At 41.7% G+C, this 19,438-nt stretch overlaps 1 protein-coding gene across 1 annotated transcript in view; it reads right to left on the minus strand.

Annotated features, from left to right (window-relative positions):
* The window catches only part of GRAMD4 (GRAM domain containing 4), a 77,909-nt gene that overhangs the window by 36,851 nt on the left and 21,620 nt on the right, over window positions 1–19,438 (minus strand). Inside the window, exon 3 of the mRNA XM_019543504.1 lies at window positions 8,792–8,912. Coding sequence (XP_019399049.1) covers window positions 8,792–8,912 — 121 coding nt within the window. The remainder of the gene's footprint in view (window positions 1–8,791; window positions 8,913–19,438) is intronic.

Genomic DNA, 19,438 nt, shown 5'->3' on the forward strand with positions numbered 1-19,438 from the left:
CTTCCAAGAGAAGTGGTGCAGGCTCCTACCCTGGGGGTGTTTAAAAGGACATTAGATGAACATCTTGCTGGGGTCATTTGACCCCAGTACTCTTTCCTGCCATGAAAGGGGGTCGGACTAGATGATCTGCTCAGGTCCCTTCCGACCCTAGAAACTATGAAACTATGACTCTGCAGGGCTGATCATCAGTTCCTCTTCCTGCTTCCAGGTGCCTTTGGGATTTGTAGTCCAGTCAAAGCCAGCACTAAAATAAGTTAGAAGGGCAGGGCAGCTCTGCGCTCAGAGGAAGGTGGGTTTAACCCCCCTCCCTAGCCCCAAACCCCAGCAAGTGTTTGCCTGGGGCCGGGGGTAGTGAGCCATCCCTCATAGCTCCAGCTAGGGAGCAGAGGGGCAGAACCATCCCTTGCTCTCTGGAGCACACAGCACGACCCAGCCCAGGGCTGAAAAGCACGCTGGGGGACTCTGATTTAACATGAACTAGGAAGGCGTCTGGGACACCAGTTTGACCTAAATCAGTTAAGTCTGATACTACATTCAACCAGATTTATCTTAAACCAGTTTCATCCATTTTGAAACTGGTTTATGTGCACTGAGGTTATGCTCTGTTACAGGCTTAAACCAGTTTCTGATCACTTAAACGAGTTTGCATGTAACTTCTGTCCCTAGCCCCTGACGTCCCTTCCAGCTGTAGCTTTTTAGGTTTCTATGACTGTTCAAATCCTTCCTCTAGTTCTATACCAACTCCACAGCACAGCTCATTTCTAAAATACCCACTCAGGTAAGTATCGTACTGAATATTAACCCATGTCTGTGCTCTATATACAGTATAATATTTCAGTCCCAATCCTCAAAGCATGAACATTTATCAGGGGTTTGCAACTCCTTTGCCTTTCCTACTTTACAAAGCAAGAGAGAGTCCAAGATGTAGCAAACAGACAAGCACAGTGCTAGAACAAATTCATCACTATATTCCAGAAGTTTAAGTTCTGCCATTTCTATGAACAGCCAAGTACTCCTCAACTTCACCAAGTTAAAGGATCACATGACACAAGTTACACACGCAAGCTACGGTTTAAATTCTTCTAAAAAGAATGGACTATGTAGTAATTTCTATTCATACCTTCAGACTGCCAGGACTTCTATAAAGCTAGAAGTATGCTGAAGGCAAACTCCAATCTACACAACATGGTTAAGAGCTAGGACCCTAGTGAATTTATGATGGAAGTGGGCTGCACAGCAGCTCCTTTAATTTTGCAGGTTCCCACCCACACGCCACCCCATGCTGATTGGCTATGGGGCCCCAGTGGCCTTGGTGCTTGATGCTGACCACCTAGGAGGCAAAAACAGCACTGTATTTAAAACTGTGGTTTTCACCTCCCTGCCAATCAGAAGCCAAAAGTCAGGCCCCTTGGCCAATCAGCAGGTGGAGATGGGGGTATATGAGGGAACCTGTAAAGTCAAAGGAGCTGCCATGCAGCCCACTTCTCCTGCGAATTTGGTAAGGCCCTAAAAATAACAGAACACCTCCCGCCATAGGCAATGCATGGGGTGAGGTACACCCCCCGCCCGATTTATGTGCATGGACGCATGGGGCTACAGACTGGCTGGAGTGAAGACCCAGCAGCAGCAGGGGTGGCAGTGGTGGTGTGATTTCTGTGCCGACGGTGGGACACGCAGCTGCACCCTTGCTGGCCAGCACCTGGAAGCAGCAGAAGCTGCAGGACAGAGTTGTGCCCCCCGCCACTCCCCCATTGACATCTGCACAACCTCTATGTTTCCAGAGAAACTACATAGCACAGGCTGTAAAATGCTTCACTACCACATAATTAACACTGTTTCCAAACTTTCTACTTGCAGCAACAATCGTGGACATGTTGCATATCATCCTTCAATTACAATGCAAGTACTATCAATAGAATTTTCCCCTATAAAAAATGAACAAACAAGACACAAATCCTAAGCAATCCTCCAGCCACTGTACAGACTGTAAGGTGCAGAAGTGCAAAGGACCTCTGTTATTGGACTTTTTTGTAATAAGAGCATACTGTTAGCACATATGCAGCTTACAGTCCATTATAACTAGAGGTCTACCCAACTCTTGGAGGCAGGCAGCCAATTTCATGGGCAGACCACAGAACCAGCTTCCAGTTGCAAGGGCTTATCATGGCTGGGGCTCCCACAGCCTATGATTGGCCAAGGAGGCCTGGTGACCCAAGTCTCCGCCACTGATTGGTTGGAGAGAGCTGTCCATCGTACTGCCCCACCCCTCACTGCAGGTTCACTGAGAGAACTATCCATCAAATAGTCCTGCCTCTTACCACTGATTGGTGGAGGGGGTGGTGCCACATGACAGGCAGCACTCTCAGCCAATCAGAGGGGCAGGGTGGGAGTTGCCTGTTGACCTTCGTGCTAATATCCTCCCTCCACCCTTCTCCTGGCCAGGCCAAGCTGCGTGGCCAGGAGACTGCTGACTCCTACTGCGAAGCCAGCATTTTTAGTAAGATTTTTTTTCCCCGTGAATTTCACAGAGATCATCCAATTTCCACAGAAGTCACACAATCATGATTTGGAAAGGTCCCCATTTATAGCCCCTAACTTCTTCTCTGCAATTCTGCAACCTATATTTGTGCAGGAGATTGTTCCATCCCAATTTCAAGGCTTTGCACTGGTCCTTGTTAAATTTTATCTGACTGATTTTAGATCATTTCTCCAGTTTTATCCAGGTCTTTCTGGATCCTAGCCCTACTATCCAGAGTGTCTGCAACTCTGCACATCTTGGTGTCATTTACAAGTCTGATGATGGCTCACACAACTGCTTCCTCCCAAATCACTAAAAAAGATATTAAGCGATACCAGATTCAGGACAGATCCCTGGAGAATCCCACTCGATACTTCCTCTCAACTACATATTATTCCATTGCCATAAGGATTCAACCAGTTATGTTTGACAGCCCTAATCTAGATGAAATTACTCTAAAATGGAAATCCAGTGCTTTTGAGCAGACTTGATTAATCGAATCTTACAAAGCATGCAAGATGATGCACTCAGCACTTTGTCACATGCACGTGTATAAATGGTGAAATACACTTCAGCATACAGAAAATGGCAGCATTGTGCTTTTGAACTAAAACACCTTCAAAGTGTTTCAGTTCAAAAGTGTGTCACCGCCATTTTCTCAGCACTGACACGCATTTCACCATTTATACAAATGTAAGCACCTGGCACTGCAGTGCGTGCATGTATAAAAATGCCATATGGCTCAAAGAGCCTCTCTATCAAGCCTACCGGGCTACTGGAAATTGGGGGTGAGGGGGTTGGGAGAGGGGTGGCCTGATGTGGAATTTGATGCCCTTTGGCACTGCTGGCCACAGCTTGCACCACTGCTCCCGGACCCCTCCCACTGCTGGTGGGCCCCCAGCCCTGGAGCCTACCACTTCCAGTGCACCCTTCACCACCACCAGCTCTGCTGCTGTGAAGCCTGACAACAGCCTCCCTCATACTATAGTCCCTGCAGTCCAGATCCAGACTGGGGCTCCAGGTGGATGTGGCACCCTGATCTAGACCACTGGTTTTCAACCTTTTTTCATTTGCAGATCTCTTTGAATTGTACATGTGGGTATTTACACACTTTTGATTGATCATAGTCATCTTCTGCAGACCCCTGAGACGTCTGGGGGTCTACAGACTACAGATTGAAAATCATTAACCTAGACTACATTTCCTTAGTTTACTAATTATGATGTCAGGGGTGACCATCAAAAACTGTGATTTAAAAAAAAGAAAAGAAGAAAAAAGAAAATCAAGGTATAGCACATTAACTGTGTTCCCTTCTATTTGGCGCACCTCAATGTAAAGATGTGAACCCACACAAGGTTTGCTTTAAATCAAAACATTCTCCAACCTGCACAACACAGTACAGCCAGGGGAGGCACGTCATGCACAGTAACAGAAAGCCATTACACAGACAAGAAAGAGAAAGTCAGTCAGTTGTCTTTGCAAAACAGTTCAGAGTACAGTTTTGCCCGACTCAACCCTGTGTTATGCACAGTCCATTTAAATGGGTCAAAGAGAATTAGATCAAAGACTTAAAAGATTCTAGGACTGCCAAAAAAACAATCTTGTAACGACCAGGATCAGTCACAACATACTTAACAGGCAAGGATAAAGAAACATGAAAATTATTTCCCTATAAAATACTTAAATCCAAAGAACTACCTTGACAGTGCATAATAAGATGAAACTGAGTGGGGAGGGCAACTGCATAAACAACATCCATGGCAGCGTTTAAAGAATTGGCCAGGTAAGTCTGAAACTGTTTGCAGCACAACATTTTTAAGACACAGAACAATAGGCAGAATTATTACCCTGCATAAGTGTTTATTAATCAAAGCTACCACCAACAGCTTCAGGGGAAAGTGAAAGGCTAGAGTCGGGCAGGCAGGTGGTAATTATCCAAATCAGTGCCCTGTCAGGACACTGGGATTCACACTTGCATTCTTACAATGATAGAAGTACCATGGTAGTCTATGTCCACAAGCTGTCTATGCCTGGGCATTAAGTCTCATTTGAAAATAATGATACCTTCAGTACCACAGACCCCTTCTCTCCCCATGTTTCTAAGGGGAGAGATTCTATCATCTGATTAATCAGAGCTAATTTTAAGATATCAACCCCCATCAGGTAGCAATTTCTGGTAGAGATTTTTTTGCTGGAAGGAAAGAAGGAAAAAGAAAATGTCTCAATTACCATCTGCCTACCATTCAACCCTTATGCCACTCCACACCCTCCCCCTATACACACACACCCATTCTCCCCACCCACAGCTTGGCCTTACAGAATCACCAGGTTAATCGCAATCCAGGGTAGGTCTTGCTACACCTGTTAATCAATCAAGAACTGCAATTAACTGCTCCACAGAGATCTGTCTTAAGCACCAACAAATATTTACGTTTCCAGCTTATGGGTCTATTGGATCATGTGCCAAATCCTAAATCCAGGAAATATCCAACAGATAGTCTGTAATACACACATTCCCAAGAAAGGAACAGTCTTTCTGCAGTTCCTGAGCTCCCCTTTAAGCCATGAAAATAGTTGAAGGATTGACAATTATTTTCCCCTACAGCTCCATAGAAGTCTGGAGCACAGAAAAAGCCAAGTTCCTAAACCTGCCCCATACCCAGACCAAACAGGATCAGTCCCACTGACTAAAACTCTTGCCTAGAAGAGGAATAAGGGAAAAGGCAAATGCAAAATCATTCTAAGGCCTGAGCTGTGAGATTCGACTAGGCCATATTGCTTACACAGCTTGCTATTTCCTAGACTTGGACTTTCAGACTAACACACAGAAAGGTCCCTGTAGAAGTAGCACAAAAAAATATCGGACTCATTTGTGTTTAAACATACTGCAACTAGGGAAGGATAAAATTATATTTTGAGAAGTGCATGAGTAGCAAGAGAGGTGCAATATTATACAGTGGCAGAGTACAACTGGAAATGCTAGAAACACAACCAAAGTATTGTGTTTATAGCTCCATCCATGACTCATTAGTTAAGGAAACCTGACACAGGACACACAGGTTTATTTAATACATTTCTCAAAAATATTGTGCAAGGGTTAAGATGTACTGAACCAAAGTATTTTCTGAGAGTGGTTAGCAGCCTCCTCCCTACGTACTTCTCAGACAGACTCTTCTAAAGATCCCTTCTCAACATCCAACTGAGAAAGCTGGTTACAAAAGCTTATGCATTCCTGATTTAGTCAGTCTGTAAGGTGCAAATCTACACAATTGAATGACGGCAAGTAAAGTGTTTTGAACTCAGTGTACTCTTGCCATAAAATCTACACATAAGAAAGTGATTTTTTCCTATTTTTTTAAATTCTTCTATGAAGCAGAAAATCTACAGTTACATAAATATTAACTTCTTTTTCAGCCTGCTTGAAGTCAGACACATTTTTATATTCATCTGCATTTTTCCCATCTAGGAGTTATATGCTTATGACTTCTTTGATAACAGAAGTCAAGGAAAGCACTCAGATTTCATCAACAAAGCTGTACAGAGTCATAGAATCATATGAACGACGTTAGTGGGATATAAAAAGTTTCAAACTAGATAAAGAAGTCTCAGGGGTAAGTACTGTAAATGCAACCTGCCAATAACTCTGCCATGTTATAAATAAGAGAGACATGAAGTGCAGCCAACTGGGTGTCTCAGCAATCAGCATTCTGAACTGGCAGGCAAGAGGGCCAAGCAAGAATGTGACGGGTCCTGGTTTCTCACTAACCAACCTGGCAGGGGCTCAGATTCACTGAACAGACTGAGCCTACTTGGATCATATAGGGGGGAATGCCACGTCTCCATGGCAATTCCAAAGGCCAAATGGACCAAATCAGCCATGACCAGAAATCCCCAACCAAAAGCATCATACATGACAGCACAAAATGTGACAGCCAAGCTTTGCCAAGAACCGGAGGTGGTGAGAAGCAGCACATAAAAATGGAAATGAGGTAGAGGTAAGGGAAAAAGTGCAGCCTGTGCAAAAATGCCTTCAGAATTTGTCCCTTTTATAGAAGGCACCTCCATTATGGTAAATTAAATATATATATCTATATATAGATATATCTCTATCTCTCTGAAAAAAATCCACATTTTTTAAACCAGAAGTGAAGACAGAATATCAAACTGAGCCAAATTAAAAAACTAAAGAAGTAGTTTTATAATGAAACATAAAAGACTAAAAATCACGGACACCACTGCAATAATTATCCTTTTTCTTTCTAAAATACGGCAATGAGCCTGCAATTCTCAATAGATAAAAAATGCTGTTCATTCAAATGCCCATTTCAAATAATTTAGACACTATGCCACTGGCGAACTGCCATGAGCCTCAGCTGCTGTCACAAAGCCCTGAGTAGTCCCAGACCATCCCTGCAGAAAAGCCTGTGCCTAGTGCAACAGCATTCTCGAACACTTACTTTATAAGCAATGCATGTTGGTGGGGGGAAGCAGACTTGCTAAGTCAGAATAATTAGAAGTCCAGAAGAGGAAGACAGTCCCCTTAACCATCCTATCCCTTCATTGCATTCTAACTGCAATTTCTGCATTTATCCAATTACTTTCATCATTCCTATTTCACTGCTATATGATCACCTCTCAACAACATAACCACCACCACATCTTTCTTCCTTGGTATTCAACAAGACGATTAGTTTAATTAGTCACATTTGTGCAGAAGGATGAGTGACTTTTTTGCATTTGCAGAAAAGTATTTGAAGGCATTAACTAAAACGTTCAACATTTAAATAAACAGCCTAATATTTCTTTATAATTAACAGCAGGATATACCGATATCCCTGGTGTCACTTTATAGATGAAATATTACTGAAGCAGACTACATTCATCCCTGATTGTCTATTAATTATAAGGAGGGGAGGAGCCCAAAAGAAACATAAGGATCACAGACACCTCATTACACTTGTCTCAAGGACTAAAAGGGTTAGTATGGGGATAGTGGAATCTTTGTGGAGGGAAAAAACATATTGCCTTTATCTGGCAGTGGTGTGGCTGCTCTGGGAAACTGAGATATTCTGGCATGCACAGTTCAAGACTGACATTGAGAAGTGAAGTGGGCTCACAAAGGTTGGAAAACATGTCTTGTAGCAAGAGATTCTAGGAGCTCAGTATTTTCCCACACCCCATAAACCAAGTTTAAGGCAATTTGATCCATCTATAAAACATCTATTTAAAGTACACAGCTTCTCAATGGGTCTTCAGTTTATTAGAAGCAACAGCTAATGTAATTTAATTCCACTTAGTGCTGGTGTGGCCTCAGCTAGAGCATTGTGTGTAGCTTGGGCACCGCGTTTCAAGGAAGATGGAAGCAATTGGAGGGAGTCCACAGGAGAGGAAAAGGAATGTTCAGAGGTGTAGAAAATGTGCCCCATTAAAAAAAGAAAATATTGAAAGAACTGGGTTTTTTTAGTGTATAGAAGTAAATACTGTGTTGTGACATAACAGCCTTGGAACAAGTAAAGAGCAGCTGCAAAGCAACTGTACTCCACAGGGTCTTGCAACTGCAACATGAGAGATTTAGGTTAAGCACTGGAAGGGGGGAACCAAGCCACAAACATGCTAACTTATCTAAGAATACTTAAAACCAAGAATAGATTTCTTAGGGGAAGTATGGAATCTCATCTCTGGAGATTTAAGAGGAGGTATGAAACATGTGCAAAGAGTGGTCTTGATGGTCTTGCCTTTGCAGCAAGAGGAAGAACAAGATGATCTTTTGAGATCCACCCATAAACGACTGGTGCCTCCTGAGACATTTATAGGCGGCAGCATTGGCGGCAAGCGGGAACCGCCCACAGACACCAATGAGAGGGGAGGAAGGCGGGGCGGTAAGTGGTGGCCCCCTGCAGAAACCGGTGGCAGTGGCCAATCTCGGGGAGGGGGCATGTGCCCCCCCTGCCCCTCCTACGCTTTGCCTATGGATCCACCCCAACTTAGCTTTGACTATATTAGCATACGTACCAGGGTCTACATGGCACAAGGTAGGCGCTATGCAGGGATACCCAAAATAAATAGCTCTTTGTGCTCCAAAACCAGCATCTACAAAGCTCATTTAATAAAAATGTTAAGCCCAGGCTAATAAGCTCTGCTTCTCAGCAATGTTAAATTTGTTCAAGTATCACACCAAGCTAAATTTTGCCGCTTCTGCATGAGGGCTATCTTCAGTTAACCCTGTGCACGCATACCTTACAGACCTTAGCTGTTATAAAGGATTTCTCTTACCTTGCCTTAAGTACATCACTGATTTTTTGTTCTAGTTCCAATCTCCTCTGCCGCTCTTTCTCTAGTTCTTGTTTTAATGTTTCAACATTTGTTTCTTCTCTCAACTTTCTGAGCTCCTCCTCTGTTAAGAAGGGGAGGGGAAAATATTTAGTTATCTTTTAGTGCTACAAGTTAAAAAAGAAAATTACACTAACAAGGGAGCAATTAATTGGACCTTGTCTTCTGGAAATTTGCACAGACAAAGATCAAGTAATTACATAGTATATTATATCCAGTGGAAGTTATCTGCTCCTCATGAAAATAAATCTTTCTATTCCTCCCCAAATGCACCCACATAAACTATACCAGCATGACATTCAGTAAGGAATTATTGAAAAGATAAAAATAGCACAATAGCATGTATGGATAAGTATTTCTATATTTATTATATCAAATAAAGGCTTGAGTGTTACAATCTACAATAGACTTCATCCCCAAAATAGGTAAACTTTTCTAGTTACAGAAAAAGTGTTCCTTACATCACTATATAGTACAAGAAACATAGAGGAACTCTATTTCCCCTTTAAAATGGGGACACATAAACAGTACTAGTATGAAACACCTTTGAATTCAGGGAAATGTATAAACTTTGTAGTTCAAGCTAATTGTACCCAGGCTATAGGTTATATTTTTACAGTAATAATTTCAGTCTTATTAATACACACATATTGAGCTAACTCAACTAGCGCAACCAATGCAAAGCCTATTTAATGGCTAATTAATCTTGCCTTTCTTTTTTTGTTAGAGAGTTCACGGGTAGTATCTGTTTTCAGAACTCCACATTAGGCTAGAATGCAAAAGGGTTCAGTGTCACTGTCAGCACATCTTTCAGAACAGGTGCACAAAGGCATGATGAAAAAGATAGGAACTCATTAAAATTTTAAAAAATTAAAGTTACTCTGCGCACGCGTGCATGCATGTCATGAATTTTTAAACTGCCTTGACATTAAAAATCAGAACAACAGTAGTGTGTGTCAAGCTTACAAGCAAACAAAACAAAGGGAACTGGCTAATTCTTTTACCACTGCAAAAACTTGAATTTCATAGTAACAAAGAACACATACTTGTGGACTATGTCCTGTCATCTAGTAAATACTCTGCGATAAGTCACGGCCCTTTCTTGCAAGTTTTAGCCATTTGTGTAATTCTTTAAATTGCAAGTACATTTAAAAATTAAATACAATTATAATTACTTCATGGCAGAGGAATATGACAGCTCATTTCTCTTATCGTCCTAAAAATGAAACCTTCCAATGAGAAAAAAGCGAATCAAGGGGCCAAACATGTGACACCGTTCCTTTTATTGCTATGTTACTGATACATTTCCACCAATAACTGCAAGAAACACATCATTGCCATGTCAACAATCTCCCAAAAAAAGGAATGGAAAGAGCTACCTGCCTTCCCCCCAACACCTAATGGAATTTCCTCCAGATTAGAATTGTGGCATATTAAACAGGGCAACGAGAGGAAAATTTTGAAGCTACTGCAGGTATTGTGTCTCTTCTATGAATAAACATAACAGTCTGAGTGTACGAGTGATCTTATACATGAAACCATTCCTGATTAACTCCATGTGTTGACACTTAAAAACAACAGAGTCTTGTTCCAGAACGTCTGGCGTAAGCCCACTACGAAGGTGCATTCAAGTTTAATTAGGAGCAGTTACTGTTCCTTAGAATTCATAGCCTGCTTTACTGTAGGCTAATTTTCAGAGACAAATCCTAGAGTTGACGAGCAAAGGATGGAAAGTAGGTTTAGTCATAACTTACGTGAAATACTGCAAAAGTATTAAGTGATGCCTGACAGCAAAGTTAAAAACTGATCCGCTGGAGAGAACTGCTGGGGCAAGGGGGGGAGGTGGGAGGAGCATTTCTCAAAAGCATTACAATATAAAGGAGCACCCTTTCCACGTACAAATATGCAAGAAAACGACCAAATGGCATCTAGAAGTCTCAGGAATAACAAAAGTTTTAGACAGTGCTGTTTTTCTCCAGTGCCTTTTGTTGTTTTCACTAACTGCACCATCTACCATTCCACTGAGACATCAGGGATTTGAAACCTGAAGAGGCCAAAAATGTGGTTTTTGTGACACATTCTCTCTTGACCCTTTGTGCAAAAAATGAAAACAGTAATTCTGTGGAAAAAACCTGATGGTTTAAATGAAAACAATTGCAATATATCATGAAAAGGTGGTACAAATAATGAACACCATATTTATGGCATCCCAACTCTCAAGTGCATGACTTGATAACTTGAATCAGAACTCGTAGTACAGGTGATCTCTTTTATTAAACCAACTAGATACTTGCAACAAAAACACCCTCCGAAAAAGCCCCTGTATCCCTGACCTGGTAACCTAACTCCCCTGCTAGAGCTTTTCTGGCAGTTCCCAGGCATTCTCAATCATGTACAGTCCTGCATGTGCTGCTTCGCAAACATATCAATACATAAAAGAAAGAAAGGGGGAAATTTTGATTTATAAACCCGGCAAAATGTTAACCAAATTTCATAGCATACAGGCACTTCTCTTAACCCAAGGCGAAATTTCAGAGCTCTGCTGCAGATGATGAGACCTGGAACTACTTAAAGAAGGCTTCTATAAAAATCTTTTATCATGGAAACCTTTTGGGCATCATCTCAACTCCTGAGCTTCACAGGATGGATTGGATGTTTACTGTACCCTCAGACAGACTGGAGTTAGCATCTAAGCTGCAACCCCTGCTGCTGGGATTTGACTTCATAGTACCGTTACAGGCCCCTCATATAAAAAAAGGCCATATTTCAGCACAGGCTTTAACTTTTCAAAGATTCCTTCCAGCCCAAAAGAAGATTAATTAAAACTGAACACACACAGGTGGAAGAGTACAGCTTTACTGGATCTCTAATGCAGACTTCAGCTCTGAAATCCATGGTAACTGCAAAACAATGTACATTTTAAAAAATAAAATGAGGTCCTCTGTTATACTCTTTACAATCACTGGTCCTGCTATATCAATAAAATGAAAAGCAATTTATAAAGAGTGACTAAAACAATAAAGGAAAGAATAATTATGCTTAGAGTAGGTTAAGATGGCATATTTCAGCCCAAGAGACCCCATACAACAGATCAGCAATGGTATTTGGCATGCCAGATGAAATTCCAAACTAAATTTTGGTGCTTCAATTATCCCAAGACATCTTATCCCTCACTGATCTCTTCATAAATACCATAGGTAAAGTGTGTGCTTTCAATTTGGAACTTCATGGCAGCTATATAAATCAGGATTTTATTAATATGCCAGAAAACCAAAACATTTAGAGAGTTTCCTAAAAATTCAAGAGGTTACAGTTCAGATGGCACTGACAAAAAAAGAGTGACTACACCCTATCTGATGAAGAAGAAACAGAAATAGACTCTGAAGTCTCAATGTATTTGGACGACTAAAATCTTACTCCCTAAGCTGTCAAAGAGCTAAAACAGTACTGCACTTTGAATAAGACTTGAATGTCTGAATAACAACATGCAATGTTGCCAACTAGGAAAAGCATAGGACTATAAACTAGGGGTTCCTACAAATGTGCACGGAGCCTGCTCCAACGTGCTGGAAATCCAGTGCATCAGAGCAGACTTGATTAATCGAGTCTGCAGGAGCATGAAAATTGATGAGCTCCGGCAGCCTTCTTGCATCATGTGCATCAGTGACTTGTGGGCACTTTTAATTAACTCAGCTCGTTAATTAAAGCACCCAGCCCTGCAACCCGCAGCATGTGTAAAAATGCCCTTAATTCCTAATTCCTTGCTAAAATGTGCAGTAAAGCAGAAGTTTCTCTCAATATGGAACATCAACATTGTGTGCGTCCCAAGGCTGGGGGGACACAGCGACAGCCTGCAGGTGGTGGCAGCAGTGGGAACATGGCAGCAGCAAGTGGGGTGCTCCTGCAGGCAGCTGCAGCAGTGTCAGCAGCAGTGAGCGTTGACTGGCGCTCAGTGACCCCCTGCAGACACCACCGGCGGTGTCGGCAAGCGGCAACTGCCCACAAGCGCTGCCAGCAGCATCTGCCAATCTCTGGGGATGCACCACCAACCTCGGGGGGGGGGGTTCAAATGCACCTACGTGCACCCCTATGCGTCACCAATGACATAGAACAAATGCTGCATCATATATTACTTTGTAAAGGGTACAATGCAGGCAAGGTTCTTTGGTAGACGTGATGTCTTTTATTAAACCAACTGAGTTGGGCATGATATACATAGTAGAATTGGCATGATATACGTAGTAGAACTGCTTGATAAAAATCTAGAAGTACAAGCATCATGTTCTGCTAACGGAAAAGAACATGACCATATATCACCTTCCAGTGCACAGCTGGAGTACAGCCTATAAAGTGAGATTTAAGTTTACCACAGCAGTACAGTATTTACCCTGTAGTATATCGAATCTGAGGAGGCCTAGTCGAATAGTGTGACTATATCCTCTCATTAAAACAGTTAAATACTGCTGTTTCCCAGTATACCCAAGACAGAAATAGTTCTTCTACATCTGTGTTAATTATTTTAAAGCCCACTATGACCTCCAAATACTGTTTCAATTCAAGCATATTACGTAACTGGTACTGAAGATACGCTAAATCCCAGTCACATACATTCAAACTGGATCTCATCAGCAGCATGAGCAGTGCCAGATGCTGTAAACTAACAACAATATTCAATCTTGCTGGCAACACCTCTCCCTCCCTCAGCAGAAGTAAAAATGTTATTAGTGAACAGTTTTCTAGAGACAGATGAGAACATAGGACCCTGCACATAGCTGCTAAATAGTACATAGCTGGTATATGTTGATGGAATCGAAAACTTGCAGGTGGCCCCACAGCCTAAAGTAGTCCAGGGCATAGCGGGTTAAGAAGCTCTAGTGTCCTGGAGTAATAGGAAGAGAGGCGAGTCACCACTCTGTGCCTATGTGGTTACCATGCACGGAAAGGTGGCAAGGCATGCTGAAGTAATGCAATCTAACATTTACAGTTTTTCAAGAGGCTCAGCTCCGTGGAAATGCTTACAGAACATCAGCATCATTCAGAGATTAAAGCCAAGAAGATTATACTGGTTTCTTCAATAATGATAGAAAAATCAAGGCCATTATCCCAAACAATGATAATAAACCATGAAGATTTGAATGATGCAATATGGCCTGGGGGCATACTGCTGGCACAGAGCACTGGACAGCAATTTCAAAAAACCTGCTTTAATTCCAGTATTTGTCTAGAAGCTTGTTTTATTTCCAGGTGTGGTGATCCTGGGCAAAATCAACACTATTGAAATGAAGTGGGTGTGCTGATATACTGGCCATCTTCATAAAAGTGTAAAGAACTATGGCTAGATGAGGCATTATATCATTAAGTCCAGATATTCTTTCTATTCAAAAGGTAGAGATCAGTTTTTCTCCTCCCTTCAGTAGTAAGTAAATCCAACTGCTCACTCAAATTGAAGTTTTGCTTTTCTGCTGGATACAAGCTTACAAAAGGCACCATTACTGCTCCTTCTCACTTTCAAATTCACAATATTGAACAAGATGAGCCCACCAGGGTGAGGAGGAACATCACTACAGACTTCCCAACAAAATCCTTGTCTTGTCACCTATTGCCACAGGTGAAGTGCTTCCTCTACTGAGCTGAGTACAAACAGTCAAAAAGCCTAACACTAAATCTATTCCGTCTTCATAGGTTAGTCTAAGGTGCGTAGATTGAACCAGTAAGCAAGTGAATAGACATTCACTTTTGATTCCAGAAATGCAGCCACATGCCTGTAGTGACCCAGGCCAGTAGAGCCTGCCTCCCTGCTTTGCTACAGCAAACAGCTTGACAGTTCTGCAGTAAGACACTTAAATCTGGAGGGAATCTGGGACAGAAGTTCAATAAACTGATTTAACCTAAATCAGTGAAGTCTGATACTACATCCATCCAGGTTTATCTTAAACCAGTTTCAGTCATTTTGAAAGCAGTTCACTCAACAACTGGGCTAGGGACAGACATTTAAAAAGCCTGAGCCTGAATTGATTCAATCTTTGCAGGTTAGTCTAACCCCAAACTCAATGTTTATCACCCCATTAAGAAAACAGTAGAGGGACTTTACCGGCTACCTGTTGATTCTGCCTTTGACACAGCACAGCACAGCACACACCAGAGCCAGCATGTAGTCTCCTAGCTAATATGCAGATACCTCTCAGCAAGACAGAGGGGAAGGGGGGAAGGAAAGCAGCCTGCAAGTCTCTGCCACAGCTGCAGCCAGAGAGCAGAGGGGAGGGGCCAGCTATGCTGCAGAACAGAGCTCCACCCAGCCCAGAGAGCATGCTGGGATGCTGGGGGTGTCTTGTTCAACTTAAATCAGCCAGGAGTGGGACAGAAATTGCATAAACCGATTTGACCCAAATCAGTTAAGTCTGATACTACACTCAAACATGTTCATCTCAAAGCGGTTTCAGCCATTTTCAAACTGGTTTATTTGCACTGAACATCTGTTCCATTACAGGTTTAAATAAGTTTCTGATCACTTAAACCAGTTTATGTATAAATGTCTGTGTCTACCCCTGTTGTGTTACAAATTTGAACCAGTTTCCAATCATTTATACCAGTTTGTGTGTAATTTCTGTCCCTAGCCCTGGAGGCAGGAAAGTAGCATTTGGACAGAGCAATCGTCCACTCCTATTGCCTATTCTTCAAAGGAAGTAACAACTTTTCTTTTTCAAGCAGCAACCCAAGAACCAGTTCCACAATCTAAGCCTACTGAAAATCCAGAAATTCTAGGATGCTATATTTCTTCACTAGCCATTCCTTTCATCTCTTTCTCACCTCTCAGTTTCTTGCTTGCTTTCAGGTTTGGTTTCTATGCTTGGAATGAACTCCTCACTCCCTATATACTTGTAGGATTGGCCTCAGCATTTTATGGAAACCCTGAAAATATTTCCAAGGTGCCTTCCCCTCCTTTGCTCATCTCACAGGTATAGCCAAGTTCCAGTCATAATCGTAGCACCACCACTCTCAAAAGTTAGCCAGATCCTTCCTTTTTCATGTCCTTGTGAATTTGCAGATTCACTAGAATCTGACAGGCTGTGTCATGAGTGTTTCTGCTCTGGCCTTGAGCTTGTGACCTCTGAGCTGTCACCCATGCACCTTAGGGCCTGTATCGCCCCAGCCCCAAGTTAGCTAAATGATTCCATAAAATGCCACAAGCTTAACAGTGACTCATATTTAAACAAACACAGGCATTTTTTAGTGATTCCCCTCTATCAACCCAGCTGCTGCCTCAAAATTTGGAGCCCCAGTGCTTATTTCTTTCAAGTCCTGAATTCAATTTACACTAGTGGTACCCTTTCTAAGGCAACAGGACAGGTGCTTGCAATCCGGCTGCACCCCAGGACACCATTCCCCTCCACTAGAGAAGGGAGGAAGGGAGTTTACTTCAGATAAGCAGTGCCTGCCTAGAGGAGGGAAGGAAAGAAGAGCAGGGGGGACTAGAGGGGAAATCAGTGGCATGGTGGAGAGCAGAGAAGGAGATGCTTTGGGCTGAGCTGCTTGCCACTAATCCCCTGTGTTGTGGGCCAGATCTAGCCAGTTTGGGGTCTGAATCCAGCCCACCAGCCATAGGTTGAGCACCACCAGTTTACACTTATGTCTGTCCTTGCAGCAAAAGCAGACCGGAGAACACCAACACTCAAAAGATTCTTCTTCAGATTTCTGATTCATAATAATAATCCTCATCATCACTGGGAAAGCCATGACTCTTGATTTTGCAGGACATGACAAGCAGTCCTGGCACCAAAAAGCCCTTCTCTTGCTGCAAGTCCTTCCCTAAAACTTTAATAAAATCATCCTGTGTGACCCTTTTCTATAACCAAATTAGATATGTTTTTCTACTCTTGCACTGCTGTCTGTCATGTAGGTTTGACTAGAACTAAAACCCCTTGGGGCAGAAAATTTCTACTTCTTGGCAAAGTTTAAAAAAAGTAATGCAGAAAGTAATTCCTAAATACATATATAGACACAGGTATACCACATTTAAGTATATACCTTGCTTAAGTGCTCTGTGCATGCACAGAACAGTCTAAAATATTGCATGCCTTAATCTCATCCTGCCTGAGTCACCACTGCAGGGGTTGGCAACCTTTTGCTGCTCCTGGCCAGAGCCGGTGACCCAGCCGCCTGCTGTACGCCATTAAATTGTATTGCCCTTGTAGAGCTCAAGCCACCAGTGATCCGCAGCCAGGGTAAGCACAATAGCAGCATGGAGGGCTGTGGAGCGGCACAGCTCCATGCCACTGATCCGATGGGCTGTCCCAGGGCAGGTACAAAATCTCTACACGCTGGATCCAGCCCATGGGCCATAGACTGCTGACCCCAACACTGCAGACACTGCTATAAAGCAACACAGAAAGAAACAATACTGGGTTACATATTATTTCATGAAAATGATATCAATTGTTACAGTTCCAATATATGGTCTAGAATGCCTCTCTCCCTTTAACTCACCCAAATTCAAAACCACTTTCCTAGATTATTTGGTTTAAATGTAACCTAACACTTTTAAGCAACTCAAGACTTAACCTACAAAAGCATTTACACAAGATGTGGGACTATAATTTATTCATTAAAATAAGGATAATTGACATAGTTGAAGTTTGTTTAAGAGAGTTATGAGAAAAAGTTTATATCCTGAGCATAGGATTCACTCATGTGTATTTGTTTATAGAAGAAGCATCTCATTGATGATGTACTTTAGTCTCAGGTGTCATATTTTTTAAACAGGAAACAGGTGGGTGAACATCCGAGCACTGCAGAATCAAAAAAAGGTAGGTCAGCATCTTCCTGCATGATTATAATTCATCTACTTGTGACATTTAACTGCTTCCCACTCAGTGGTAAGAAGCATGATTTATAAATTTCTTTCAAGTATGTGGAAAAATATTAAGAATGGCTACAACAGGAGTTCAAAATGTGTTCCCTGTATATATCCAGATAGAAGAAAATGCAGCAAATCGTTGCTCCTTATTCCGAGTGACATCCCCTCTCTATCAATTTACATATCAACTCCAAGCTATTTTACTTCTTCAAAATGCAAAGGGACACCTCACAATTAGTCAAACCTGCTGCCAAAGAAAGTGTTGTTTTCACTTCACTAAGACTGCTCCAAATGTACTAGAGCACAATGGTAAAAAAGACATTATAGCTTTCCTTTGTAAAGCTTTTGAATTCTCATTTCTTAATCATTTTTCTGGAGCAGTTAGTCCATCTTTCATCTGCATGGGTCATTCACACAGTAAGAAGGAAACAAATGTTTTAATAGGAAAATAAGATTTTTAGGCCATAAATGCAACTGGAAGCATTTATGGACAGATGCACTAGAAATTAAGTTTGTTTGTATAGTGCATTAAAACTTGTTTTCCTCTCCTTAAATGCATTCCATTTCTTCTCTCATTCCTCTTCTACACCAAATGAAGTCAAAATATGGAAAGCAAGAATAAATCTCCTGTTTGAGAGAGGCTATATAGGCCACTTCTCCTCCACCTCAAACTGATGCATAGTTCACTTGTATGCAAAATTAATTCACTTCAGAAATGCTAATGTAAGGAAATGCCCTGCCACTTTCTAAAAATAACTATCCTGCCCATTTAAACCAAAAACAAAGCCACATGCCAGTTCAGTGAGTCACCTCCTTTCCCTGCCCCTTTGCTTTTTCCACTTCCTTATACCTAAAATTTGTTTTTTTCAGGACAGAATTTTTGGCTCATTGGTAGAAAGCAGCATTGCTTCTAGTGACAAATCTTCACTCTGACTGCATTTACTTCAGTGCTTCTAACTATAGCCATTTATCAAATCCCACCTTAAAATCCTGCTGACAAGTTGTTCCTTCCCAGAGTTCAAGGAGTACTGTCAGACCAGTTTTGGTCCATAGTCGTACAGCAAATATGAAATAGTCAGACAGTCTACTTGAGAGTTACTTCATACTTTACCATATAAGGTACTGTACAACTGATAAAAGCTGTCATCTCATTCTTCATTAAGAATTTTTTAAAGCTAGATATGACTCTCTTTGCAACCTAATTTGCCCTCTTTCAGTGTCCCTGATGTCACATCCCAATATTGTTTTTGCTTCCTGTGAACTCCAAAGCTGATCTCAAATACAAACATGAATTTGCCTGGGTGTCATGCTTCAGTCAGTTTATTCTCCTCACCGTTTTCAGTAAGAAGGTACCCAGCCTGCCTAAAAATCCTAATGACACCTGCAGTACTTTCAAGAAAGTATTATCAATTTCTCTATGTCCAGCACTACTTAAAACCTTAGCAGGCACAGGTTTGCAATCAACATTTGGAACTATACCTGTATTGGTCGTCTTTTCCAAAAGCAAACAAATGGAGAAAACCCTAGCAAGAATTAAAATGGTATTACTTTAACATGTGCAAAAGGATTACAAAAAGCTGATAAGCAAACCTGTCAGCTTGTCAAAAATAATCTTGTCAAAAATAAGTTATTTACCCAAATCTAAAACTATCCTGAATTTAATATGCATCCCCAATAATTAATACTTGGAAAACGTATTATTTTGTTTTACTTTGCCATGTATACAATACAATCTA

The sequence above is a fragment of the Crocodylus porosus genome, unplaced genomic scaffold, assembly GCF_001723895.1.
Source record: "Crocodylus porosus isolate Cpor-Errol unplaced genomic scaffold, CroPor_comp1, whole genome shotgun sequence".
NCBI classification, from domain to species: domain Eukaryota; kingdom Metazoa; phylum Chordata; order Crocodylia; family Crocodylidae; genus Crocodylus; species Crocodylus porosus.